Here is a 26,382-nt window from a genome sequence, read left to right on the forward strand (position 1 = left end):
TGACCGGCGCACTTGGTCCCGCAGGCCCCAGAGGTGATCCGGATGCAGGACAACAACCCGTTCAGCTTCCAGTCTGACGTGTACTCCTACGGCATCGTCCTGTACGAGCTCATGACGGGGGAGCTCCCCTACTCCCACATCAACAACCGTGACCAGGTGGGTCCCCGGCGCCTGCCGCCGGCTCTGGGAGGGCAGGCCGCCTCCCAGCGCAGGGTCGGAGGCCCTCTGCTCACCGCCCGCCCTCCCCCGCTCGCTCCCCAGATCATCTTCATGGTGGGCCGCGGCTACGCCTCCCCAGACCTCAGCAAGCTCTACAAGAACTGCCCCAAAGCCATGAAGAGGCTGGTAGCCGACTGCGTGAAGAAAGTGAAGGAAGAGAGGCCTCTCTTTCCCCAGGTAAGGCTGGCTCCGGGCGCTCGAGTGGGTTAGAGCAGGTCTAGTGACGGAGCGGCTGGACGTGTGTCCTGCACACGCCGTGGCGGGGTGGTAAGGGTTCGAGGCCTGAGGGGAAGCTGCTGCAGGTACACCCGGCACGCCCCCTGAGACCGCCCTGGTGCCTTTCAGATCCTGTCTTCCATCGAGCTGCTCCAGCACTCTCTGCCCAAGATCAACCGGAGCGCCTCGGAGCCCTCCTTGCACCGGGCAGCCCACACCGAGGACATCAACGCCTGCACGCTGACCACGTCCCCTCGGCTGCCCGTCTTCTAGCGGCCCCGCGCCTGCGCCCGGGCTGCTGGCGGGCAGGGTGGTCAGCAGGCACCACCATCTGTTCCCTTTCTGTGGGGACGGAGCTGGTCTTCTGAGAAGCTGCTGCTAAGGACCTTCTATACCACTCAACAGGGCCTTAACTTCACGTTGCCTTTCCTGCCCTTTCTGTCCCGGGATGGGAGGAGGAAGCCATCCGCCAGCTGGTTTGCCCTGCTCCCCTGGCGGCCCCCGAGCTCATGAGCCGACCTCCTCCAGATCTCCCGTGGCTGCTGATGGTTACACACTGGGCCCAGCTGTCAGCTGCAGGAGTGTCTCTGGGGCAACAAACGTGCTCAGAGGGGAAATGAAGGTGGCAGGCAAACCAGCCGTGACGTGGGACGTGTGGATTCTCTAAGTCAGCTTCTAGGAGGGACGCTATCACGGAAGGACTTCTCTGCAGATACCTGGTGTGGCGCCAAACAGGTAGTTTTGCACATAATGCACCGAACGGCCCAGGGCTGTTGGGACCGCGGCGGCCTGGACGAGCCTGCTTTGGTACTAGGGACTTGACTTGGGGACACGTCCTTTTCCCGACGGGCTCCAGCGCTGGGCTTGCTGACCAGAGGTGCTGGGCCTCCCCGCCCCGGGGAGCAGTCCTCAGCCTGCCGAGTCGTCTTCCAGGAGCGGCCCCCGTGGGGCGGGGCCTGGCCAGCCTTGTCTCTGCATCACATCGTGTGCAAGGAAGCCAGGAACACAGGTTTTCTTGATAATTTGGGTTTAATTTTGTTTTTATGCGCCTGACAAAATACAGTTATTCAATTATGTTATTTTAATAAAATAAATTAAATGTAGGTTTAATGGCTGTTTCCTCCTCTTAAAGTAAATCCTGAGCTCACAGATCGAATTCCGTTTGTTCAGCCTTCCGGAGCAGAACTCCAGAAGCGGGAAATGGGCCAGAGTCTCTGCCAGAGTGAATGGAATCCAGCCTCTGTTCACCCTCCACTAAAGAGATAACTGTAGGAATTACGCAAAAAAGCACTCTAAACTCAGGTAAAGAGTAGACTTTCTTCTACCCATACTTTAATACAGTTTATAAAATATCTGGTATCTACAGATGTCTATAAAAATAGATAATTCAGGCTTGGAGTGAGTTCTGGGATTGATAGTATTTTAAGCTCTTAAAATCACAACTAATGAGAGACTTGTATTCGGTTTTTCTCAGGACCACTGCTGGGTCAGAGCTAGAAACTGTTCTTAGGTGCTGTTACATTTGTATGAAACTTCAAAGCCAGTTGACAGAGGAGAGAGTGCATAGGGGCCCTCGGGTCTCAAGTCAGGTAAAAGCCAGCCCTGGGGCATCCGGGCAAGGCTGTCACCTGCCTGGTGACGCTCAAACCAACCCTACACGCGGGGCCGTGTCTGCTCTGCCCCCTGCTGCTTCAGGAGCCCCCCTCAGAGGAACGCCAGCCACAATGCTCCTGCCCTGCCGGGGGCACCGGAGAGCCCTGCGGCAAGCTGCGTGCCAGGGAAGTAAGGTGTGTGGCACCCACGCTGTTCTAAAAGCCGGGTGCTGGGGTGCTCACCACGCCGGAGCCCTCTGACCCCCAAAGGGGTCTCCCCTCAGAGTGCCTGCTGCTGCGGGGGCGCCGCACGCTGGCTGTCCGTGGAGCCCGAGCCACGCGGCCGGTCCCCTGAGGAGCGGGAGGGGAAACTACAATAGCAACTAGAGACGCAGAACCGCACCTACTGTTAGGTTATTTTATATCCTTCACTCTTCCCACGGCTGCAATAACGGAGTGGCTGAGACCCAGAGGAGTGCGGCCCCACTGACTGCGGCCCCCGCCGCCCCGGGCCACCCTGGACGCAGCTCGGCGCACCCGGCGGCAGGAGGCTTGCCGCAGAGCCGCCGAGGAGGGCGCGGCTGCTCTTCAGGTCTCGGACGGCTCCACCCCGGACAGGTGCATGAAGAGGTCCCCGAGCTCCGTCATGTCCACGTCGTCAGTGCTGGGGGCGTGCCGGCTCTCTCGGCTCTCGATGAAATCCCAGAGCCGCACAGAGTTAAAGAACTGCAAAGACAGCCAGCAGACAGGCCTGGTTATTGCTAACAGCAACGCGAAGCGGAGTGGCTGAGATTCTGTTGGCTTCCCTGTAGCCAGTGCCCACAAAGTCCTCACCCGCACGGTGCCTTCGGAGCTGAGCTGCTTCCGTGGTTTCTCAGGCTCTGCCAGCCGCCCGTCAGGGTAAGCGTGACGGTAAAGGCATTTGCTTCCAAATGGACAGGTCCCTTTGCCTTGCTCAAAGTATTTACAAGCTTTTTTCCTGAAAAGCAGAAGAGGATCATGTCAAAACCTGGCTGTAGACAAACCACTCCTCGCCATCTCTGCCGGAGCAGGGTCAGCCTCCCATCAGAGGTGACAGGGAGGCTCAGAGATGCTGGAAGCCGATCTCCACGCTGGACGGTGGTGCACCACGGCGCGGAGTCTCACGCACACGGGGAGCCCCAGTGGCCTCCGGGGCAGCAGGCCTGACTACACCTCCGGCCCAGCTGATTCGTCTCCGCCCAGAGTCCCAGCACTGGCTCCAGCCGGGCAAACTCCCCGCCCTCCCAGCCAGCAGTGACGTCAAGGTGACCACAGGAGCCTGGACCTCGGTCGCTGCCTTACGGGTCTCATTCCAATTTCCCTTGGGCCCACCCTCCAGAGCAGGGCTTCTTCACTCTGTGCCACAGACCCCCTGCTCAGAACAGTGTTTGTCTACAAAATGTAGTCTGAAAGTTAAACTTCCCCATCTTCAGTTTCTAGCTACAGATCTCTCTTAAAAACCCCTGCTCCTGAAACTCAAAACCAGACAATTCACATTCCTTGCTAAAATGAAATCTGGCTTATATGTGGTCCAAAGTTATCCCAAGATGAAGAGGTGCCCAAGAAGCCGCAAGGTGTCTGGAGGAGAAGATGGAAAGATGCAGGCCGACCCCAGCAGACAGATGCAGAGGGTGAGGCCGGCCGGAGCGCAGCTCCCCCCAGGTCTGACCCACACGGGGGACGGGCCGTGGCCCCTGTTCCTGAGCTTCTGAGGGTTCTTACTGGGGTCTCTGGGACACTGGCTTTTTACTTGTCAGGCTCTAGACATTGTCCTCCAGTCCCCAGCCCTCTCTGGCCACCAAGGACTGCTGTCTACAGAGCACCTCCCCGGGCGACCCTCCTCTCGCTTCACGCACTGCGGAAACATTTGGGGCGCCCCCTGGTGTGCTGGGTGAGGAGGGCAGAACCTGGGGAGCCGGTAGGGACAGGGCCGTGTGCCCTGCCGTCCTCGTCCTAAAGACCCCGGTCAGGACCGGTGTCTGGGTTGCTGTAAACCCCACATCTTCCCACGTTTCCTTTAACCTGAGGGACCGCTCCCCAGACCAGACGTGCGCCCCTGCCGTTCCACCTGCCCCCGCAACCCCACACACACAGGCCTCGAGGTGCCTACCCCATTCTGCTCTCCTGACACTGTCACCAGGAAACCTGTATCGTAACTGTCCCTAACTTCCACCAGGTTTCTTAGCCAGCTCTCCCACGCTGGCGTTTAGCTTGAAGGGGCTGGGCCCACAGTCAGTAAATTTGTGCAATGCACAGAAACACTGCAACAGGAAGCGAGGCCATGAAGCCCAACGGCTACACCGGGTTTGCTCAGCCAGCGGCAGCAGAGCTTTCTACGGGCGGGACCCCGCTGCCCCGCTGCCCCCGCCCTCGGGACACCAGGACACCACAGGAGTGAAGACACGCTACAATAAGGTCTCAAGCCTTCAGTAACTTAAAGGAACTAGTTGTGCTCTTAGTACCATTTCTGCAGATAAACTAGAAATACAGATAGGATGAAAAGACCTGAAGGCGCTAAAGAATGAACAAAAGCAGCGTTTTTCAAGGGATTATAGACAGCTAGAAGAATGGAATGGTAAGAAGTTGAGTTACCTTTTTAAGAAGTAATAGTGCTCAACCTAGAGCAGGTCCCAGTCAAATACCTCGGCAAGGGGGCTAAAACTCCAGTGGGAAAGCCATGTCTGTGGCTTGAAGAAGGTAAAGACAGTGTTGGTGGAAATCCACTACTGGAGGTAAGGAAAGATTTGTCATTGGCTCTGAGTCATTCCCCACCATACTGGTGCTAACAATATAAAATGACACACACATGAGAATCAGTAAAAAATGACCCTTCTTAACAGGAAAAGACATAAGAGGCTAACTTCAAGGTAACAAGCATTTCAAAGCAGCTGCTGCTTAAAGACATTCAAGAAGATGAACAGAGAGAGGGAAAGACGGGGTGGGGGGAGAAAAAGAACCTGAGTGGGCAGTAAAAAAAAGTTTTATCACCTACAAAAAAAAATATGTGATGAACCAATGGTCAAAATTTATTCTATCAGTTCCTAACAGCAATACTTACATGCGAGAATAAAAGCCTCTAGCATTTTTGGTCTGTGTCACAATGTTTAGCCCTTAATTGGAAGACGGTCTGAGATTATTTTCTGTTTTATAGATTTCCCTGAGCCGAGTTATACGGCCTCTGAGCATAAGATCTAACAGGTAACGGAGTAAGTTCCTGTTGACTTAGTAAGACCATGCTGACCCCCTGCGCTAATTCTCCCGAGCTCAGACACTGGAAGCTGTTTGGTGTGTGCTGAGTAATATTCTAAAACTGATGCTAATGCAGACAGAACATACATGATCTATGTGCTAAAAGCCAGATAAAAAGTTCTGGACTACCTCTTAGAGTTACTTGCACCATGGCCTTCCATTGGTTTGAATATGATTAGCTGAATATCATTTGAATATGATAAGTTTGTAAATTATCCAAATGCCTGGCTTCTATTACAAGTCTGCCTACCTCTTGATACTGCCAGTGTTCCTCCGAACTTCAGGAGGCTTATTTGCTAGCAGAAGAGTACCTTACTTGGTTAAGTGAGTAATATCCCACATATAAACACCCTTAGAGCACTGTCCACTATGTCATAAGTACCCAGCAGATAGTTCTGTCTTCTCACCTTTAAAATGGAAGTTAACCACTTTGGGATGATACAGGTTTACATTATCCATACTACCAAAAGTTTTCCATTTCCATAAATTACTTCACATGTTCTACACATGTGAACACAATGGCCCCCTTATTTCTGTTGGAGAAAGTTAAATACTCATTCTTTTGCTTTGCATTAGCAATTAAATATTTTTAATGTAAGATAACTGGATATTACTTTACTGTTTTGTCTTACACTTTATGTTAAAGACCTATTAGGTAGACTGGGCAACTGTGCTTAATCAGTTGATTGAAATAGTGCTAGTAAGATCCTAGAGTATGTGTTGGTTGGTTGGTTTAGTTGCTAAGTTGCATCTGACTCGTCCGACCCCGCGGACAGCAGCCCGTCAGGCTCCTCTGTCCAGGGATTCTCCGGGCAAGAATACTGGAGTGGGTGACCATGCCCCTCCCCAGGGGATCTTCCTGACCCATGGATTGAACCTGGGTCTCCTGCATTGCAGGCAGATTTTGCACCAACTGACTACAAGGGAAGACCAATATTTAACACATTGAGAAAGAAAAATGGAAAAGACGGGAAAGTTTTGAGAAGGAAACATGGTATAAAATACAATGACACTTCAAAGAAGCAAGTCTCATAGACTGCTGATGTCAAGATAGTTCCGTGATTAGCATAAAATTGGTAGCTTGAACGTAACCAACTGCTGTATTTCACTAAAGATGTCTCAAGAGACACCTCAAGTACATTAACTTTCCCACACAGGACTCCCATTAGGTCCTGGAGAAAAATATCCTAGGGACCTACAGCAAAACAGAACAAAGTCCTGAGTCACCTTTTACTAAATCTTCAACACCCTCGGTCATTCAGGATGGGATCACAGTCTATGTAGGCCCAGGAGGGCCATGCCTACAACTCAAGCAAGCCGAGTGAACCCAAAGCTCAGAGCGCCCTGTGGGCTGTAAGGAGTACTGGAAAGCCCTCCAGTCTGCAAGGGTCCTGGTGGTGGGTTCCCTTCCTCTTTCCAGAGTGGCCCCTCCCTGCCACGACAGATCACCGTGCACCCGTATACACAGATCCCCAGAAAGACCTCGTGTGCACGCCACAGTTCTGTGAAGGGTGAGCGGGAAGCAGGCACGAAACACCAGCCCAGCTCCCATCCGCTGCCTGGAACACACCTTGCTCTGGGCTCCGGGCTCCCGGAGAGGAGATGCAGGCCTGCCGCCGCCTTGGGGACGTCTCCTGTCACCACACCGTGCTATCCCGGCTCACACGGCCAGAGGGGCCGAGAGTGACACCTGCCACAGAGCAATGTCTGGGACAGGTCATCAGGGTTAGGAAGGTGGGGTCCTGTACAGAAGGGACTGCTGACTACTCAGCCAAAAAGCAAGAATGAAACGAGGCCTTTTCAAGCAACCTGGATAGCCCTGGACTTGGCATACAGGGTGAAAGACCTTAAACGTAGGCATTCTGGAAAACATATACACTGTTAGTTATAGGTGGGCTCTAAAACACAAGACAACTGAGCCCAAGGCAGAAACAACTGACCGCGAGGCCCACAACACAGCCTGAGCGCTGCCGACGCAAACAAGCTGCCGGCGCGGCGGATGGGAGGGCCTGATGACGCGAACACCCGCACGCAGAGCAGCTGGTCCAGAAAGACAGTGTCCAGCACGGACAAGTCAGACCCCACTCTGTAATAAACTAAGGCGCTAAGTGAAACAAAAATAATACATACGTGCGCACACACACACACGCATGTTTATGTGCATACCTAAGTGAATCAAGTGGCTGGACCCCACACCCAGGAGAAACAACAGAAAAGGAACCCTATTCCAAAGGAAGCCACAAACTGAAGGTAAAAGCAAGGCCAACGACAGTCCCCCGAGGGCTCTGGCACCTGGGCTGTGTCCCATCCCTGAAGCCTGAGCAGTTTTGGGTCCCGACGCTGGACACGCGGGAGCTGCAGGAGCTGGTCAGGGTGGGACCGGTCGCACACGGCGGTGCTGGGCCCTGCACGGCGGGGACCACGTTCTGCAGAGCTGCGAGGGCCCAAGGTCGGTGCACGCTCCGGTCAGCAAGGGCTCCGAAAAAGCACCGCGTCTGCCAGCGTCCTGGGGCCAGACTTCTTCCTGCTCTCCATGAGAAGCCCCTCCCTGCCGGGACAGCACCCTCAGCCCAGCGGGTTTCCAGCGGTTGAGATCTGCCTGCTGGGGCATGAGGTTAACGGGGAGGCGGGAAGGAGACGCAAGTCCCTGGCTGTGTCCTCTGGCACACCCCACTCTCACCTAGCACCCGGACCTTCTCGAGCCTCTCGCTGCCCTAGCAACCAGAACAGAAAATGCAGGAATGCTGCCATCTTACGTCTGTACCAACAACTTAAAATACGGTGCGTTCCGGCCCCTTTACACACACTTGGGGAGTGTAAATACCGCCTGCCTCTGAGCTCCGTTCCTACGTTTTGTCTTAAGTCTTTGTGACCGCATGCATTATTGCCCGCCTGTCTTCCCTGTGCATTGAATTTTGTACGCAAGATTTGAGTGGGTTTCCATTTCCTCCTCCAGTATACACTCCCGATCCCTGGACTGCACTGGCGTTTGCCGCACTGGAGGCGGCTTTTTTACCACTCAGCACTTGGTGCACGCGTGCTCAGCCGCCCCAGCGGTGTCAGAATTTTCTCGGTCGTAAGACTCCTGCCCGCCAGACTCCTCTGTCTGTGGGATTCTCCAGGCAAGAATACTGGACTGGGTTGCCATGCCCTCCTCCAGGGGACCTTCCCCACCCAGGGATCGAACCTGCATCTCTTGTATCTCCTGTATTGGCAGGTGTTATTTTTACTAATAGCGCCACCTGGGAACCCCCGAGCCACCAGGCAGACCACAAGAGACGCGTTCCGGGAGACAAGGAAGCCCGCCACGTGTGACGGCTGGACTGTCCCGGAGGCATCGCACTAAGTGAGGTCAGACGGGGAGACCGAGCGCAGGGCTCACACACGTGTGGGGCTCTCAGGGCCAAAGTCATACGAATGGAAACAGAGGAGAAACATGGCTGCCAGGAACGAAGTGCTAAAACACAGGACAGGTGGTGAAAGGTGACAAGCTCTCACCCACAGGATGAGTGAGCATTAACGTAACACAGTGCGTGTGACCGAGCGCACTGCAGTGCACAACGGAAACTGCTGCTCGGACAGCAGACTCTGCACATGGACGTCACCAGATGGTCAGCACCAGATTCATTATACTCTTTGCAGCCAGAGATAGAGAAGCTAAATACAGTCAGCAAAAACAGGACCGGGAGCTGACTGTGGCTCAGATTATGAACCTACTGCCAAATTCAGACTTAACTTGAAGAAAGTAGAGGAAACCACTAGAACATCAGGTATGTCCTAAGTCAAATCCCTTACGTTACACAGTGTAAATGATAAACAGATTCAGGGGATTAGACCTGAGAGACAAAGAGCCTGAAGAACTATGGGTGGAGGTTTGGGACACTGTACAGGAGACAGGGATCAAGACCATCCCCCAAAATAAGAAATGCCAAAGGCAAAATGGCTGTCTGAGGAGGCCTTGCAAATAGCTGAGAAAAGAAGAGAAGCTAAAGGCAAAGGAGAAAAGGAAAGATATTCCCATCTGAATGCAGAGTTCCAAAGAATAGCAAGGAGAGATAAAAAAAGCCTCCTCAGTGATCAGTGCAAAGAAATAGAGGAAAACAATAGAATGGGAAAGACTAGAGATCTCTTCAAGAAAATTAGAGATACCAAGGGAACATTTCATGCAAAGATGGGCTCAATAAAGGACAGAAATGGTATGGACCTAACAGAAGCAGAAGATATTAAGAAGAGGTGGCAAGAATACACAGAAGAACTGTACAAAAAAGATCTTCACGACCCAGATAATCACGATGGTGTGATCACTCAACTAGAGCCAGACATCCCGAAATGTGAAGTCAAATCGGCCTTAGGAAGCATCATTATGAACAAAGCCTGTGGAGGTGATGGAATTCCAGTTGAGCTATTTCAAGTCCTAAAAGATGATGCTGTGAAAGTGCTGCACTCAATATGCCAGCAAATTTGGAAAACTCAGCAGTGGCCACAGGACTGGAAAAGGTCAGTTTTCATTCCAATCCCAAAGAAAGGCAATGCCAAAGAATGCTCAAACTACTGCACAATTGCACTCATCTCACACACTAGTAAAGTTAATGCTCAAAATTCTCCAAGCCAGGCTTCAGCAATATGTGAACTGTGAGCTACCAGATGTTCAAGCTGCTTTTAGAAAAGGCAGAGGAACCAGAGATCAAATTGCCAACATCTCTTGGATCGTAGAAAAAAACAAACGAATTCCAGAAAACCATCTACTTCTGCTTCATTGACTACCTTAAAGCTTTTTTACTATGGAGATCACTACAAACTGTGGAAAATTCTGAAAGAGATGGGAATACCAGACCACCTGACCTGCCTCTTGAGACACCTGTATGCAGGTCAAAAACAGAACTGGACATGGAACAACAGACTGGTTCCAAATTGGGAAGAAGAACGTCAAGGCTGTATACTGTCACCCTGCTTATTTAACTTACATGCAGAGTACACTGTGAAAAATGCCAGATGAATCATAAGCTTGTCGGCAGAAATATCAATAATTTGATATTATGCAGATGATACCACCCCACTAGCAGAAAGTGAAGAGCAACTAGAGAGTCTCTTGATGAGGGTAAACAGAAGAGAGTGGAAAAACTAGCTTGAAACTCAACATCAAAGAACCAAGATTATGGCTTCCAGTCCCATTACCTCAGGGCAAATAGATGGGGAAAAAATGGAAATGGTAACAGACTTTATTTTCCTGTCTCCAAAAATCACTCCAGATTGTGACTGTAATCAAGAAATTAAGACACTTCGTGCTCCTTGAAAGAAAAACTATAACAAACCTAGACAGTGTATTAAAAAGCAGAGACATCACTTTGCCAACAAAGGTCTGTATACTCAAAGCTATGGTTTTTCCAGTAGTCATGTATGGATGTGAGAGCTGGACCATAAAGAAGGCTGAGCACCGAAGAACTGATGCTTTCAAACTGTGCTGGAGAAGACTCTTGAGGGTCCCTTGGACAGCAAAGAGATCCTACTAGTCCATCCTAAAGGAAATCATTCTTTCCCTATTCATTGGAAGGACTGATGCTGAAGCTGAACCTCCAATGATCTGGCCACCTGATGTGAAGAACTGACGCACTGGGAAAGACCCTGATGCTGGGGAAGACTGAAGGCAGGAGAAGAGGACGACAGAGGGTGAGACTGTTGGATGCTATCAGCGACGCAATGGACATGAGCTTGAGCAGGCTTCAGTGGCCATCAGGCAGGCCCGCCCGGCACGCCGTGGTACGTGGTGCTGCAGAGCTGGAGACGGCTCCGGGATGCGCAGCCAACTGCAGCTGTCGTCATCCCTCGCTCAAGCCGAGTTTCAAAAGCTGTATTTCCACCTGTGTAGCCTGAGGTATGTACACATAATGCATATGTGTCACATCTGCAGCACAAAGACGCTAATAAAGAGGCAGCTGCATTTCATGTGTGGCAGCAGGAGTGCTGCCTGCCTGAAAATTAGGAATGAATTGTAATCCCAAGGGAAAAACACTGAAGAAAGAAGACAACCTAAAAGATGTCAGTTAAAATGAATTCTAAAAAAAAGAATTTCAGAGTAGCTCTCAGTTGTAAACAGTAGCAGTGTCCTTCAACAGAGGAGATCAATGCTCAAACAGGCAGGCTTGCTCTGTTGGTATGCGTGCATTTCAGCTATCACGGGGGACGGTCTGAATGTGTTAATTCCCTGCAACCCTCAAGTCCAGCTGGACGAGATCAGCAGACAGGTGATGGAGTCATGAGGCGGGCGCTCAGGAAGGGGAGCAGCGCTCCTGCAGGGGGAATCCGCGAGCTCCTTCACCTTCCCAGCACGTGAAGACACGGTCGGGGGTGTGGGCCCTCACCAGAACCTGATCGTGCGGCTCACCTGATCGGACTTCCTGGCCTCCAGAACTGCAACAGTAAACAAGCCTGCTGTTTTTAAGTCTCCCGGTCTGTGCTCTTTTGTTATAGCATCCGAAACAGGCTGAGAAGCCATGTACAGTGAGATGCATCGTGGGTACATCTTCATCCCCGGTTCTCGGGACTGGGACCTCCTCTGGAGAAACCATGTCTGCTGACACAGCGAGGGATCTCGACAGGGGCTCGTCCTGGGTTAATGGGGGGTCTCACAGGAGCCAGAAGGGAGAGAAGCAGGGGAGGAGGCAGAGGCGGAGGTGGAGGGGTGTGGCCACCCGAAGCCGCGAGAGGGGCCTGGGACAGAGTCTCCTTCGGAGCCCCCGGGGCAGCCCAGCCTGCCACACCTAGCTTTGGGCTTCCAGCCTACAAACGGTGGGGCGCCGTCTGCTGTCTCCAGCCACGCAGTCTGGGTAACGTTCCAGTGTTCCAGCAGCCATGGAAACAAACCCCCACGGTTCCGGAAACCGTCACTGGTGCCCCGCAACATGGTTCAGATTCCACCCTCACGACACAGACAGCATGAAGCACAGCCAGCTCTTCAGTTCAGTCCAGACCACCAGACAACACATGAGCGTGGTCAGGACCAACCGTCTGGAACTCTCTTCTCCAGCCTGTCAGTGACAGTCCACTGTGCATCCATCGGTCAGTCGGCGGTGCTGTGTTGCCTCGTTTCCCAGTGCTAAATCCTCAAGAGATTTCAGAAAAACTGGCAGAAACCGGCGAACACGGACAGACGCGCAGCCAGAAACTGGAGAGTGGTGACGCTGGAAGTGAGAGTGAAACCTGACTTCTCAGCTCTCCACCATCTGCAGTGCACCAGCAAACTCATCCTGATTCTCCCCAACAGATGGAGAATCCAGATCTGTTCCAGAAACCTCCACACCTCCCGGCCCGGCCCCCACCCCTGCTGTATCTCGCCCGGCTTGCTGTAACAGGCTGACTGGTCTCCCCATTTCCCCGATCTCCTCTTTCAATATATTTGCAGTGGTTCAGTGATCCCTTCAAAATATACATCAGGTCATGTCACTCCTCTGGTCAAAATCCTACGACGGCTGCCCACCTCCACCAGAATAAAAGCAGGGTCGATCCAGTGCCCGCAGCCCCACACGATGTGGCCCACCCTCCCTTCTCACCCAGCTCCGCCCTGCTGCTCCCAGCGCGGCAGACGCGCTCCGGCTGCAGTCCTTCTCTGCAGTGGCCGGCCCCTCCCTCGCATGTCCTTCTCAACCACATGGGCACGGTCACTGCCTCACCTCCTCCAGGTCTCCGCTTGCTTTGCTGAGGTTCTGCAGGCTCCAGCACGGACACCGCAACCCCCTCATTTCCTGTCCCCATTCCCAGGATTATTTCTCTCCTTAGTCCCACTGTCTAATAAATCCTTTCTTGTTTACCTCATTTGTTTACTTCATTCAGTGCAATGTGAACAGTGTGTGGGCTGGGATGTCTGTCATTTTTTTATAGCCGCATCCCCAGCAACTAGAAAAAGTCTGTCACACAGATCCTCATCACCATCCTCATCGTCTCATGCTGAATGATCGATCAGGCATGACAGGTCTACCTCAGCATTACAAGCAGAATTTCAGGGGCATACCGCTCAGCTAAGAGCCAAAAGGCAAGCCCACTTCACCCCAGCTGCGCTCATCTCTGCACCCCCAGAGCCCGGCCCGCCACCCGAGAGCGAGCAGACACCGAGTGGCCTGAGGCTCCCACGGGGAGGCCGCGCGACAGGACGAGCGCCAGGCCGGCACCGCAGCACACTGGCGCTCACAGCACTTACCCCATCCCCTGTTTGAAAGCTTCAATCAGCTCGTTCTTTTTGTCCTGATCTTCTACCCAGTACACACTTGGAATTACAAACTCTGATATCACGCGGCACTCGGGACAAGACCTGCAACGAGAAGCGGGTTAGGGAGGGACAGACTCAGTCACAAACCCCGTGCCCAAGTGTGTGACCAGCCCGGCGCCGCTCACCTCTGAATTCTATAAAGTACAGACACACTCCTCTAAGCCTAATTTACAGTTAAAACGTGTTCAACAGTAAAAGAACAGCCTAATATTAAAATGGGGAAAGGATTTGAGTAGGCATTTCTCCACAATGGCCAACAAGCACAGAAAACGATGTTTAGTACCATTGGTTATCAGGGAAATGCAAATTAAAAACATACTAAGGTATCACTTCACACCTGCTAGGATGGCTAACATCAGAAATCAAAAGACAATTTCAAAATAAGTGTGGGCAAGAATGTGGAGAAACTGGAATCCTTGTACGTTGCTGAAAGTGAAAGTCGCTCAGTCGTGTCCGACTCTGCCACCCCACGGACTATACAGTCCCTGGAATTCTCCAGGCCAGAATACGGGACGGGGTAGCCTTTCCGTTCTCCAGAGCATCGTCCCAACCCAGGTCTCCCGCATTGCAGGCAGATTCTTTACCAGCTGAGCCACAAGGGAAGCCCAAGAATACTGGGGTGGGTAGCCTATCCCTTCTCCAGTGGATCTTCCTGACCCAGGGATTGAACCGGGGTCTCCTGCATTGCAGGCGATTCTTTACCAACTGAGCTATCAGGGAAGCCCCTGGGGATGTAGGATGGTTCACCCTCGTTTTTAACAGACTCAGAGCTTTGGGGCTTTTATTTGGCTGTGGCGCACGGACTCTGGTGGTGCACGGGGTGGGGAGCCATGGGGTGCTCTGAGGCACGTGGGGTCTCAGCTCCCTGATGAGGGGCTGAACCCGCATCCCTTGCACTGCAAGGGGGGTTGTTCACCACGGGATCACCAGGGACGTCCCTGGTTCAGCCACTTTGGATAGAGCAGTCTGGCAGGTTCTCAAAATGTTAAACACAGAGTTTCCATATGCTCAGCAACTGCACTCCTAAGTGTGTACCCAGAAGTATTGAAAATAAGCAGGCAAACAAATACATAAATATTCACAAGCACACCAGCTAAACAACCCAAAAGATGAAAACAACCTACAAGTTCATCACCTGATGAACACATAAACAAAATGTGGCCGAGGCATATAATGGAATATTACTCAGTCACTAAAGGGAACAGTATATTGATTCATGCTACAATTAGGTGAACTCTGAAAACATGCTGAGTTAAGAAACCAGAGAGAAAGGCCTGCTTATTGTATGATTCCATTTCATGTGTCCAGAACAAGCAATTTCAAAGAGACACTGATTTACTGATTGAAATGAACCTTGAATGTTCATTGGAAGGACTGATGCTGAAGCTGATGCTCCAATACTTTGGCCACCTGATGCGATGAATGGACTCACTGGAAAAGACCCTGATGCTGGGAAAGAGTGAAGGCAGAAGGGGACGACGAGGGTGAGAGGGTTGGGTGGCATCACCAACTCAGAGGACGTGAGTCTGAGCAAGTGCTGGGAGGAGGTGAGGGACAGGGAAGCCTGGCAGATGCTGGACAGCCCTGCTGTCCGTGGGGTCGCCAGAGGCGGGCACGACTGAGCGACTGAACGACGACGTAGCTGCCAGGGGCTGCAAAGAGGAAGAGGCAGTGACCCGAAGCAGAGCTGTTGTTTTTAAGATGATGAAAACATTCTAAAATTAGACTATACTGACAGCTGCACTGCTCTGAATCTAATAAAAATCCTCTGAACTGTTTTATCTCAGTAAAGCTGTTACCTCCCCACACAGATATGTGACTTCATGCAAGTCACCTGACCGCCCCGCTGAGCTTCCCTACACAAAATTAGGGCGATGGTCACGGGGTCACTGAGAGAATGACGACGGAACGTGTGACGTTCTCACGCTACACAACATGTGGTGACCTCTCACTGACGGCGAGTCTCCTCCCTCCCCGCTGAGGAGATGAAGACTCCCAAGTTGTGACGCGTGCATTCTCTCTCAACAAGGTTTGGGGACAAAGCCCTCTGCTGACTCACTGAGGACCTTCCAGTATCAGACACCATGCGAGATGTGTTACACGCACCACTTCATTGAGGCTTCAAATGACCCCTATTTAACAGGTGGAAAAAAATCAGCAACTGTCCTAAGGGCGGACCACCAGTAACTGTGAGCCCGAGTCCAGTGGGCCTTCTCGCACAGGGGGGCCTGCTGAGGGTCCCCCGACACCTCAGATGCCTGCAGGAACTGACACCCACATTTAAAAGGAGACGGCATCTGGGTTCAGGGGGGTCTGCAACTTGCTCAAGGCCCTGCAGCCTGGAGGACAAGCGAAGGCTTCAGAGCGGATGGAAGAAGGTCCCGGGTCAAACCTCCTCCTAGCGTCTACAGCTCAGACCCCAGCTGCACTTACTTGATGATGGGGTTCTCAAACTGCTTGGCGCACCGCCACTGCCGGATGCAGGACAAGCAGTACGTGTGGTTGCAGCTGGAGAGGATTCCGAACCTCCGCTCCGAGGCCGACGCCTTCTCCAGGATCACCTCCATGCAGATGCTGCAGACTTTGTCCTGGCTTGCCTGGAAGGCGAAGGCCTTCTCCATCTCGTGTTCGAATGTTGCCATGCAGGCCTGAGGTACGGGGGAGGAGGGAAGCCTGAGGTCCGGGAGCGGGGAGAGGCGCGAGCCGGGAGCAGCTGGCGCCCACGCAGCCCAGCTCGGACGGGGGACTGAGGCTGCCGAGGCAGGGCCTGCGTCCGGGACACGACGCGCTCTCAGGCCGCCACTGGCTCGGCCCCTGCCCGCCACACTGCTCCAGGGTTGCCTCCAATTTAAACCCGAGATCAGAGGCCCGAGGTTACACGGCCGACGTGGCGTCACAGAGGTTGCCAGGAATGGGACCCTGGTCTCCTGGCCCCTCGGGCACTGCCTTTCCCCACACCAACACCAGACATGGTGAATAATTCTTAATCTAAAACATCCGGCTGACAGGCCAGGGTCAGAGGCCAGCAGCATCACTTCCTCCCAGGAGAAGCAGTTACTGGACACACCCCTCCACTCAGAAAGCAGGTGAACACGTTCCAGTGCGGCACCAGAGTCAACGTGAAGGGCGCGCAGGCCTAGGCCCTGGCACAGTGGACGCACACAGGAGTGAACCCGTGTGACACCGGGCACTGCGTCCTTGGGGGGGGGAGGGCAGCTCTAAGCGGCGTTCACCGCCTCACCCCCTGGAGACGGCAGGGGTGCAGACCACCCCACAGCCCGTGCCGAGCAGAGGCCTCCATAAGACACTGGAGCCTCCGGCCCTGCACGGTCCCTTCCGGCACCGGGCTCCTCAAACTCTCCAGGGCTCGGCCTGGCTGGCCAGGCCCAGGATGCAGGTATTACTGGCAGAAAGACGCGGACAGAGCAGCCAAGGATTTCATCACTTGGTGCGCTTCCCGCTCCTTCAGATGCGTTCATGTAAAGCCGGGCACTGTACCTTCTCGTGAGCTTTCCTCTGCTCTGGGTCGAAGGGGTGCAGGACGCGTAATCTACAGATCTCACACACGTCCCCGTGCAGGTAGACACACGCGTCCCCAAAGCGGCACTCCCCGGCGGCCGCGTAGGGGCACAGCTGCTGCCCGCCGCTGTAGGAGCTGCTGGCCTCCAGGTCGTCCAGGCCGCTCCTGATGGCGTCCAGGTAGGAGTGTGGCTTCAGCTCGGGGCCGCTCTGCGCGTCGCTGCAGCCCCTGGGACTACTCCCCAGGCAGGTCGTGTCTTCAGCCATGCCGGAGAGATCTGAGGAGAAGATACAGCGCACAGACCCGTGAACACTGGCCCAGCCTTTCTGGGAAGCCATCAGTCAAAACCTGACAAATTAACCCTGACTTTGGGAATGTATGGGAAAAAACAAAGGCCACAGGGGAAAACTGTTCAGAGTGATATTACTTAGAATTGTAATAAAAACCAAAAAGCCATAATTGGCAACATAGGGAAATAGCAAAGCAGACAGTGATATATTTATATAAAAGAATGTGTAAGTTGCTTTTTAAAAACAGCAAGTATGGAAATGTCAACACATGGACCAGTTACACTTAAAAAAAAAAAAAGAAAGAAAAAGTCAAATGGAATCCGGAATGATGTCAACAGGATTACAGAGGCTGCCTTTTCACCAGTCACTTTACAGTGAGGAGACTAAAGATCTGGGGCAGACTTCTGGCTGTTTAGCCACCATCCACCTGTCACACAGGAGCTGCCGCCGCCCCAGCACACACTCCTAACCTCCTCAGAGCAGGTATCTATGGGATGGACCTGTTGTTTGCTTGGTAGGGTATCTGCCTATCTTATGCTGAACAATTTCCAGAAGCAGAAACTCCTTCACCTGGTGAGAACCAGCCAATAAAAACAACTACAATTTGTAGTCTCTGACCCAGGCAAACCCTGTTCCAGGGCACAGACCACTCCCCAAACCCCAACAGGCTGTTTTATTTCTGAAAGTGCAACTGGCTCAGCGTGAGAACTAAGACCATGAACTGACACAGATGAGAAACAGTGAAACATGCGCTTCATCAAAATGCGGAGCTTTGCGATGAGCAGCCTTTGGCCTCTCAGAGCTGGGCCAGCACCCCACGCGGTGACAGCACGCGGTGCCAACAGCGTCCCTTTCAGGCTCTGCCTGCAGACCCGGGCTCGGCCCCACCTTGGGCAAGAGGCCAGGCGTGTGGCCTGAGCACCCTGCAGCCAGAGCAGGCCGTTCTCAGGCTGGCTCTGGGTAGGCGGTGAGGAGCCCCCCGGCAGAGAAGGCCTAGAACACAAGGGTGCTGCTCAGAGGGGAGATGGAGGGCCGTGCTCACTCACTTCGGTCTCTCAGCACCAATGTCCTCTTTTCACGTTTCCCGGGCTCATGTAAGTTAGCTCTCACGACTGATGCGGCGAGCTCAGAAGGAGGGCGAGGGCTGTGGAAAGCCGGGGAGGGCACCCCGTGGGGCGCGCTGCCCACGGCCCCACCAGCCGCAGCAGAGGGCCTCGTGTGATCGTACCTGCACAGAACACACGGACGGCAGGGGCATCAGGACACCCCACACGCACAGCCTCCTGCCGCCCCAGGCCCGCAACGTCTCCCCCTCTGCTCCATCTGAGGGCGTGGACAGGGAGACAACCTTCTCCTGTATGTTAGTCGATAAAACTCTCCCAGACCACACGGAGCCTGACCTGCCAGGAGATGCTGGCTGCTTCCTGGACTCCTGAGGGCGCCCACTGGCGGGAGGAGAGCAGGGCGGGCCAAGTGCCCGCGTCCAGGGAGCAGAGTGAGGGACAGGGGGCGCGCCACGGTCCCGGAAGCAGAGCAGCCGCTCACTGTGAGAGCACAGGGCAGGCTTTGGAATGTGCTCCTGTCCAAAAGGTACAGAACTTGCCTACAGATGTCAGTTACAAATGAAGATTCTAGGCGCACATAAGTGTCTGCTGCATGGGTACTCACAACAAAAAGCTGGAAGCTACTTAAGTCTCTAAAAGTAGTTAATATAGGGACAGTTAAATGATGGTACATCAACATTATAGAAAATTACAATATTACAGTTAATGCATAACAGTAGCAGCACTGGGAAGAGCTTATGACATGTTATTAAACAAAAAAAGGCAAGACGTAAAATCTTGGGTATACTGTGAATGCAAATTTATAATTACAGACTCATAAGAATGGGCCTGAAAGTCACTTGTGGAAAATTAAAATTGTTTTTAGGGCACTAAGATTGAAATTTCCAAATTATTTTTGCACACTCCTTTTGAAGTTCTCCCCTCATCAAGACCCAAGCTCCAGATGAAGGATTTAAAGCCCCGCACGCAGCCAGCTCAGGCAACAGCCGGTGCAGATGCGCGCTCTTGCCTGCAACGCGTCCCGTAGGCGCAGCAGCCCTTCTGGTAGTATTTGCAGATGGTGGACGGCTTGCTGTTCGCCAAGTCATGTGAGAACAGGCACTGGCTTCCTTCCCGACACACACCGTGCATAAAATACCTGGAGAGAAAGCAGAGGCACAGGGCTTTTAGAAGCACGCTTCACTTTCTAAAATCGCCATATTCTTGGACCAAGCACACACACAGTCCCCACATACTACGTGTTAACTGGGCACTGGAGAGCCCACGCGTCCTCGACTCGAAGACACTGGGATTTTAGACACATCACAGCTATTTCCGTGGCAGCGTTTCCAGAAGAAAAATGATGCCATATATTTCTATCTTACAATACATCCTCCTGATTTAAGATATATTACACACGTAAAATGTGAGCCTCCTAACTGAGAAAGCACACACTGAAGAACCGCTCTGTTCTCAGAGTTAAAGGGTCTGCTTGTACATAAGTCAGAGATCTGGGCTCAAGCCCCAGCGGTATCAACTATCAGCATGTCACAAAACCAGCTTTGGTGGGCCTCGCTACCTTCATCTGTAAACTAAAATTTTACTACCTACCCTACTAACCCGTGGTGAGGACCAAACAAAACAGCGCAGCACCAAGACATTTACAAATAAGAACATTCCACTAAGCAGTCCAATTCTGGCTCTGAAGGAACCACAGGGAGGCATTCTAGCTCTGTTCAGCCAGAGCAGAGAGACCTCACTGAATACTCAAGAGCGAACTGGAGTGGGATGTGCTTTGGCATTAAGGGTAAACACCTTCTCAAATAAAGAGATTTTAGATCTGCCTCAATAATGTTTAGAAAAAGAGAGAAAAGCTTCAAAACGAGCTAGATGATAGCAAATAACTTACTGGCAGTTAAAACAAACTTTAGCATTCTGTGAGGGAGGACAATAAAATCTAAATGCTCAAAAACACTGGATATACCAAAAAGCAGGAAAATGTGACCCACAACCAGGAGAAAAATCAGTCAGTTCCGGGAATGGCAGGCAACAGACTCAGGGGACAAGGACTTTAATTAAGCAATTACAGGTCATGTTCAATATGCTGAAGGTTTTAAGAGAAACACAAAAATAACATGAGGAGAAATGGACAATAAAGCAAAGAACCAAAAGGAACTTCTACAATATATGAACCAAATGAAAGCTATAATATATGAAATAACAATTACACCGTGACAGCAATTAGCACTACCTAAGAAAATCACAGAAAACTTGAAGACGCAGCAACAGAAACTGACTCACAAGAAAAGAGACTTTGCTTCCAGCCAGGAGGCACACGCAACGTGCCCTCCCACTGAACAAACACGTCAAACAGCCGCTTCCACACCTGGGCAGAAGGCAGCACCAGACGGCCCTTGGAGAGAAGGCAAGCAGAGGCGCTCAGCCCGGTTTCCTGCCGTGAGGCGTATCTGGGCCTTGGAGCAGGGAGGGCAACCCCAAGCAGAGCCCCGCTGTCTTGCTGAGATGAAGAGACAGCAACTGCAGTTCAAGGAGGCAGAGGCAGGCTCTATAAATAGAGCCTGTAGAAACTCTGTAAGAGCCTATAAGAGCTCTATAAAAGCCTATAAACAGAATCGCACGGGCAGTGACTGACTTTTGATAAAGGTGTCAAGGTAATTCAACAAATGATGTTGGACCCATACATACAGGAAAAAAAAATAACATTTATGTCTGCTGATGTTACCCAGTATGAGTGAAGTATACAACAAAATTGCCACGTATCCTAGCCAAAAGCACTTAAACCTGAATCCAACAAAACTGCGGATCTACACATCAAAAAAGAATAAAATACCTAGGATTAAATCTACCTAAGGACATAAAAGAACTGTACTCTAAAAACTGTAAGAAGACATAAACAGATGGAAAGATATACCATGTTTGTGGATTGGAAGAATCAATATTGTCAAAATGAGACTATACTACCCAAGGCAATCTACAGATTCAATGCAATCCCTATCAAATTACCAATGGCATTTTTCACAGAACTAGAACAAAAATCTCAAAATCTGTATGGAGACACAAAAGACCCCAAATAACCAAAGCAATCCTGAGAAAGAAAAACAGAGCTGGAGGAATCAGGCTCCCTGACTTCAGACTATACTACAAAGCTACAGTCATCAAAACAGTATGGTACTGGCACAAAACCAGAAATGCACATCAATGGAACAGGACAGAACACCCAGAAATAAGCCCACGCACCTACGGTCAACTAATCTAGGACAGAGGAGCTAAGACTACACAATGTCAGAAAGACAGTCTCTTTAACAAATGGTGCTGGGAAAACTGGACAACCACATGCAAACAGATCATTCTTTAACTCCACATACAATAATAAGCTCAAATAGGATTCAAGACCTAAATGAGAGACCAGATACTATAAAACTCCTAGAGGAAAACATAGGCAGAATACTCTCTGCAATAAATCACAGCAACATCTTTTTCTGATCCATCTCCCAGAATAATCAAAATAAAAACAAAAATAAATAGGACCAACTCAAACTCAAAAGCTTTGCCACAGCAAAGGAAACTATAAACAAAACGAAAAGACAACTCACAGATTGGGAGAAGTATCTGCAAATGATGTGACAGATAAGGGATTAGTCATGATCAAAATATATACAAACAGCTCATGATGTTTAAGAGTATCAAAACAATCAACTCACTCAAAAAAATGGAAAGACCTAAACAGACATTTCTCCAAAGACATACAGATGGCCAACAGGCACATGAAAAGATGTTCAATATCGCTAATCATTAGAGAAATGCAAATCAAAACTACAATGAGAGATCACCTCACATCCACCAGAATGGCTATCATAAAAAACCCCCACGAACAATAAATGCTGGAGAGGGCATGAGGAAAAGGGAGCCCTCCTACCCTGTCGTGAGGAATGCAAACCGGTACCAGCCATTATAGAGAACAGTACAGAGGCTCCTTAAAAAACTAAAAAGAGAGCTACCATATGACCCTGCAACCCCATTCCTGGGCATACACAGACGGATAAAAACATGATCCAAAAGGATACGCGCACCCCAACGTTCACTGCAGCACTGTTTACAACAGCCGAGACATGGAAGCAACCTAAATATCCACTGGCAGGGTAGTGGATAAAGACAACGTGGTGCATATAATGCAAGGGAATATTACTCAGCCATTAAAAAAGAATGAACTAATACAATTTACAGCAACCATGGATGGACCAAGAGTATCACAGTGAGTGAGGTAAGTCAGACAGAGAAGGAGAAATACCATGTGACATCCCTTAAATGCGGAATCCAAAAAGAAATTATACAAATAAACTTACAAAACAGAAACTCACAGACTTAGAAAATGAACTTATGGTTGCTGAGGGGAAGAAATAGGGAGTTTGGGATGTCCATGTACACACTGCTGTATCTTAAATGGATAACCAACAAGGACTACTGTATAGAGCATGGAACTCTCTGTTGCTATGTGACCGCCTGGACAGGAGGGGGGCTTGGGGGAGAATGGATATATATAATATATGCATGACTGAGTCCCTTCCCTGTTCACCTGAAACCGTTACAACATTGTTAACCGGCTATACCAAAATACAAAATAAAAAGTTCAAGAAAACCCAAAACCGCACATCTTTGAGTTTATAGGAAATTCAGGAGGATTGGGAACAAACTAAAAGACTTCATGATGAAGCAACCAAACAAATACAAAAGAGGAGGCAGTATGTGGGTCAGGTCTCTTTGCCAAGCATCATGGGAAAAAGAGTAAGGGGACAGGGTCTCGGTCTGGAAACAGTTTGGCGGTTTCTTAAAACTTAAAACATAAATTTCCCACAGGACCCAGCAATTCCATTCCCAGGTGTCGACTCTGTCTATCCAAGAAAAACGAAAGCATGTTCAAACAAATACTTGGACAGGAATGTTCATAGCAACGTTATTCATAATAGTCAAAGAGTGAGAACTCTGACAATTCCATCAACTGGTGAACAGATAAACTGTAAAACATCCATACAGTGGGGTATTAATCTGGCAATAAAAAGGAATAAATAATGATGCATGCTACAAGGATGAAGTGTGAACACATCATAGTAAGTGAAATAAGACAGACACAAAAGACCACATGCTGCATGAATTCATTTACATGTAGTGTTAAAAACGGGGCACATCTACAGGGACAGAATGCTCCTTATACAGACCACTGCACACCTTATATAGGCTGCATAAAGACACAGTCCCTATAAATGGCATGAAAATTAAACTTCAATAAAGCTGTCAAAAGAAGAAAATTTAAAAAGGAGTAGATTGCACTAGATTAGTAGAATATAAGGTATGCAATAACCAATGAAATACTCGGTCCTGGATTATACTCTGGTTTGGACAAAGCAGCTCCAAAAAACATCTGTGCCCCTGGAGAAGGAAATGGCAACCTGCTTCAGTATTCTTGCCTGGGAAAAAAATCCCATGGACAGAAGAGCCCGGTGGGCTATAGTCCATGTGGTCGCAAAAAGCTCAGACAGGACTTAGTGACTAAACAACAAGGTGGAATGAAACAGTGAATACATTGTTTAATAAAGTTCTTGGTGAAAATGGAAAAAAAAAAACCTGTGTGACAAATGAGGAAAGCTGAGTACAGACACATCCAGACTAGATATCAGATAATTTATTGACATGGAAAACTGAGGAGTATTAACTGAAAAAAGCATATTACAAAACAGAACATACAGTAAAATGGTGCAGTCGTCACTCTGTAAAACAGTACAGTGATTCCTCAGAAAATTAAAAATAGAGTTGCCATATGATTCAGCAATTCCACTCCTGGGTATACACAAAAATGAACTGGAAACAAGAACTCTAGTACACCCCACATGATTCACAACAAAAGGTGAAAACAATCCAAGTGTTCAGTCATGGACGAATGGATACAAAAAATATGTGGTCTGCACACACAAGGAAGGAAAGCCTGACAGTTGCTACAACATGGAAGACCTTTGAGGATGTTATGCTAAGTGCTGAAACCAGACCCAAAAGACAAGCACTGTAGAATTCACTTCCACGAGGTGCTCAGAACAGTCAAATTCACAGCGAGGAAGCAGAATGGCTGTTGCCAGGGGCTGGGGAGGCAGATGGAGGAGGTAAGTGTTTAAAGGGGCAGTTTCGGTTCGGGAATTGGAAGAGTTCTGGAGGTGGGTGGTGGAGATGGGGGCACAAGAGTGCGAATGTACTAACTACTGAACTGCACACTGACATATGGCTAAGACGGTAAGTTTTTGTTACGTACATTTCACCACAAATTTTAAAACAGCACATACAGTATGCTCTTACACAGTTTGCCATATGTGTCAAAAATGCAGAAAGGTATTTCTACCATGATTATAATATATACTGCTTCTACCATGATTATAAAATGTATCAAATACTGAGGAGAGTGTGTTTAAAAAAAAAAAAACATAAATGCTCAGTATAATACCTATCTCACCTAACCCCCAAAGTTCAGCTCTTATTCAGTTCAGTTGCTCAGTTGTGTCTGATTCTTTATGACCCCATGGACTGCAGCACGCCAGGCCTCCCTGTCCATCACCAACTCCTGGAGCTTGCTCAAACTCATGTCCATCCAGTCAGTGATGCCATCCAACCATCTCACCCCCTGACGTCCCCTCCTCCTGCTCTCAATCTTCCCCAGCATCAGGGTCTTTTCCAATGATTCAGTTCTTCGCATCAGGTGGCCAAAGTATTGGAGTTTCAGCTTCAGCATCAGTCCTTCCAATGAACACCCAGGACTGGTCTCCTTTAGGATGGACTGGTTGGATCTCCTTGCAGTCCAAGGGACTCTCAAGAGTCTTCTCCAACACCACAGTTCAAAAGCATCAGTTCTTCGGCACTCAGCTTTCTTTATAGCCCAAGGCTCACATCCATACATGATTACTGGAAAAGCCATAGCTTTTACCAGACGGACCTTTGTTGGCAAAGGTCTCTACTTTTTAATGTGGTTGGTTACAGCTTTTCTTCTAAGCAGCAAGCGTCTTTTAATCTCATGGCTGCAGTCACTCACCTCTTTAATGAGTCATCTCTTACTAAAGTTTAGTAAAGAATGCGGATGATTAAGCAGACAGTTACAAGACAGACCTGTGCCTTACCACAATGCACGCACAGGGCTGAGGAGACATGGGGCCGTGCCAAGCAGTGTGCAGAGTGCAGGTGGGTGGGAGGAGTACGTGTCTCTTGTGAGGAGAGACAGAAAGGCAGAGAAGGGAGGCCTCCTGAGGGCGCAGCAGGCCTGCTGAGACAGACGGGAGGGTCACGGCCAGACTGGCAGCTTTACTGACCAGTGTGCCCCCAGTAAGGGACACGGGGCTGAAAGACACCACCCCTTCCCAGGCCTCTTCCAGAGGGCCATGGAGCCGCAGGGGGACACAGACTGGAGAGGCTGGAGAAGTCAGTGAGGACCTCATCAGGAAGGTGCTCTGTAAAGGGGCTTCATCTGTGAAACCATGTTTTAACTTACTTAAAAAACATAGCGTGGAAAATCTCAAAATACACAAAGGCAGAAGGAGTGGCAGGATAACTCCCCCAAGATGTTCCACACCAGCTCTCATCTTATCAGCTCTGGAGCACTCTGGTTTTACCCATTTCTCCCTGGTAAGCCTGTGACAATGTATCTTTTTGAAAGAGGGATACCTCTTGACTTTGTGGCAAAGAGGGCCTTCCCTCTCTTTTAACAAGTTTTCAGAAATACAACTAGTAAGGAAAAATACAACAGATTCAACCAGCAGTACTGTCAATAAGACTCTGTCTAGCACTTTTGCCTCTATATCTCACTTAATCCTGACACTACTCTGAGGAGTATCAGCTCTATACCAATGACACAGACAGGAAAGCTGAGGCTTAGAGAAGATCTAATTGCTGGGCAGGGGACTCCAGCTCTGGTCTTCCCAGG

General features: G+C 50.3%; 2 protein-coding genes across 6 annotated transcripts in view; one reads left to right on the top strand and one right to left on the bottom strand.

The window, feature by feature from the left end:
• Positions 1–1,545, top strand: part of RAF1 (Raf-1 proto-oncogene, serine/threonine kinase) — a 73,379-nt gene extending 71,834 nt beyond the window's left edge. For both annotated transcript variants that reach the window (XM_020872556.2, XM_020872558.2), the window contains 3 exons: positions 25–156; positions 262–396; positions 565–1,545. In XM_020872556.2, the coding sequence (XP_020728215.1) occupies positions 25–156; positions 262–396; positions 565–708 (411 nt within the window). In that variant the 3' untranslated portion in view covers positions 709–1,545. The remainder of the gene's footprint in view (positions 1–24; positions 157–261; positions 397–564) is intronic.
• A 200-nt stretch (positions 1,546–1,745) lies between these two features.
• MKRN2 (makorin ring finger protein 2) overlaps positions 1,746–26,382 on the bottom strand; it is a 43,046-nt gene continuing 18,409 nt past the window's right edge. For 3 of the 4 annotated variants that reach the window (XM_070463350.1, XM_020872559.2, XM_020872560.2), the window contains exons 2-8: positions 19,441–19,569; positions 18,414–18,595; positions 17,056–17,354; positions 15,991–16,205; positions 13,489–13,599; positions 2,862–3,006; positions 1,746–2,753 (exon numbers count right to left, since the gene is read on the bottom strand). In XM_070463350.1, the coding sequence (XP_070319451.1) occupies positions 2,616–2,753; positions 2,862–3,006; positions 13,489–13,599; positions 15,991–16,205; positions 17,056–17,354; positions 18,414–18,595; positions 19,441–19,562 (1,212 nt within the window). In that variant the 5' untranslated portion in view covers positions 19,563–19,569 and the 3' untranslated portion in view covers positions 1,746–2,615. Of the gene's footprint in view, positions 2,754–2,861; positions 3,007–11,679; positions 12,476–13,488; positions 13,600–15,990; positions 16,206–17,055; positions 17,355–18,413; positions 18,596–19,440; positions 19,570–26,382 lie in introns of those variants that run through there. The other variant, XR_011486244.1, reaches the window with a different exon arrangement.

Source organism: Odocoileus virginianus, unplaced genomic scaffold (genome assembly GCF_023699985.2).
Source record: "Odocoileus virginianus isolate 20LAN1187 ecotype Illinois unplaced genomic scaffold, Ovbor_1.2 Unplaced_Contig_2, whole genome shotgun sequence".
Classification (NCBI taxonomy): Eukaryota; Metazoa; Chordata; class Mammalia; order Artiodactyla; family Cervidae; genus Odocoileus; species Odocoileus virginianus.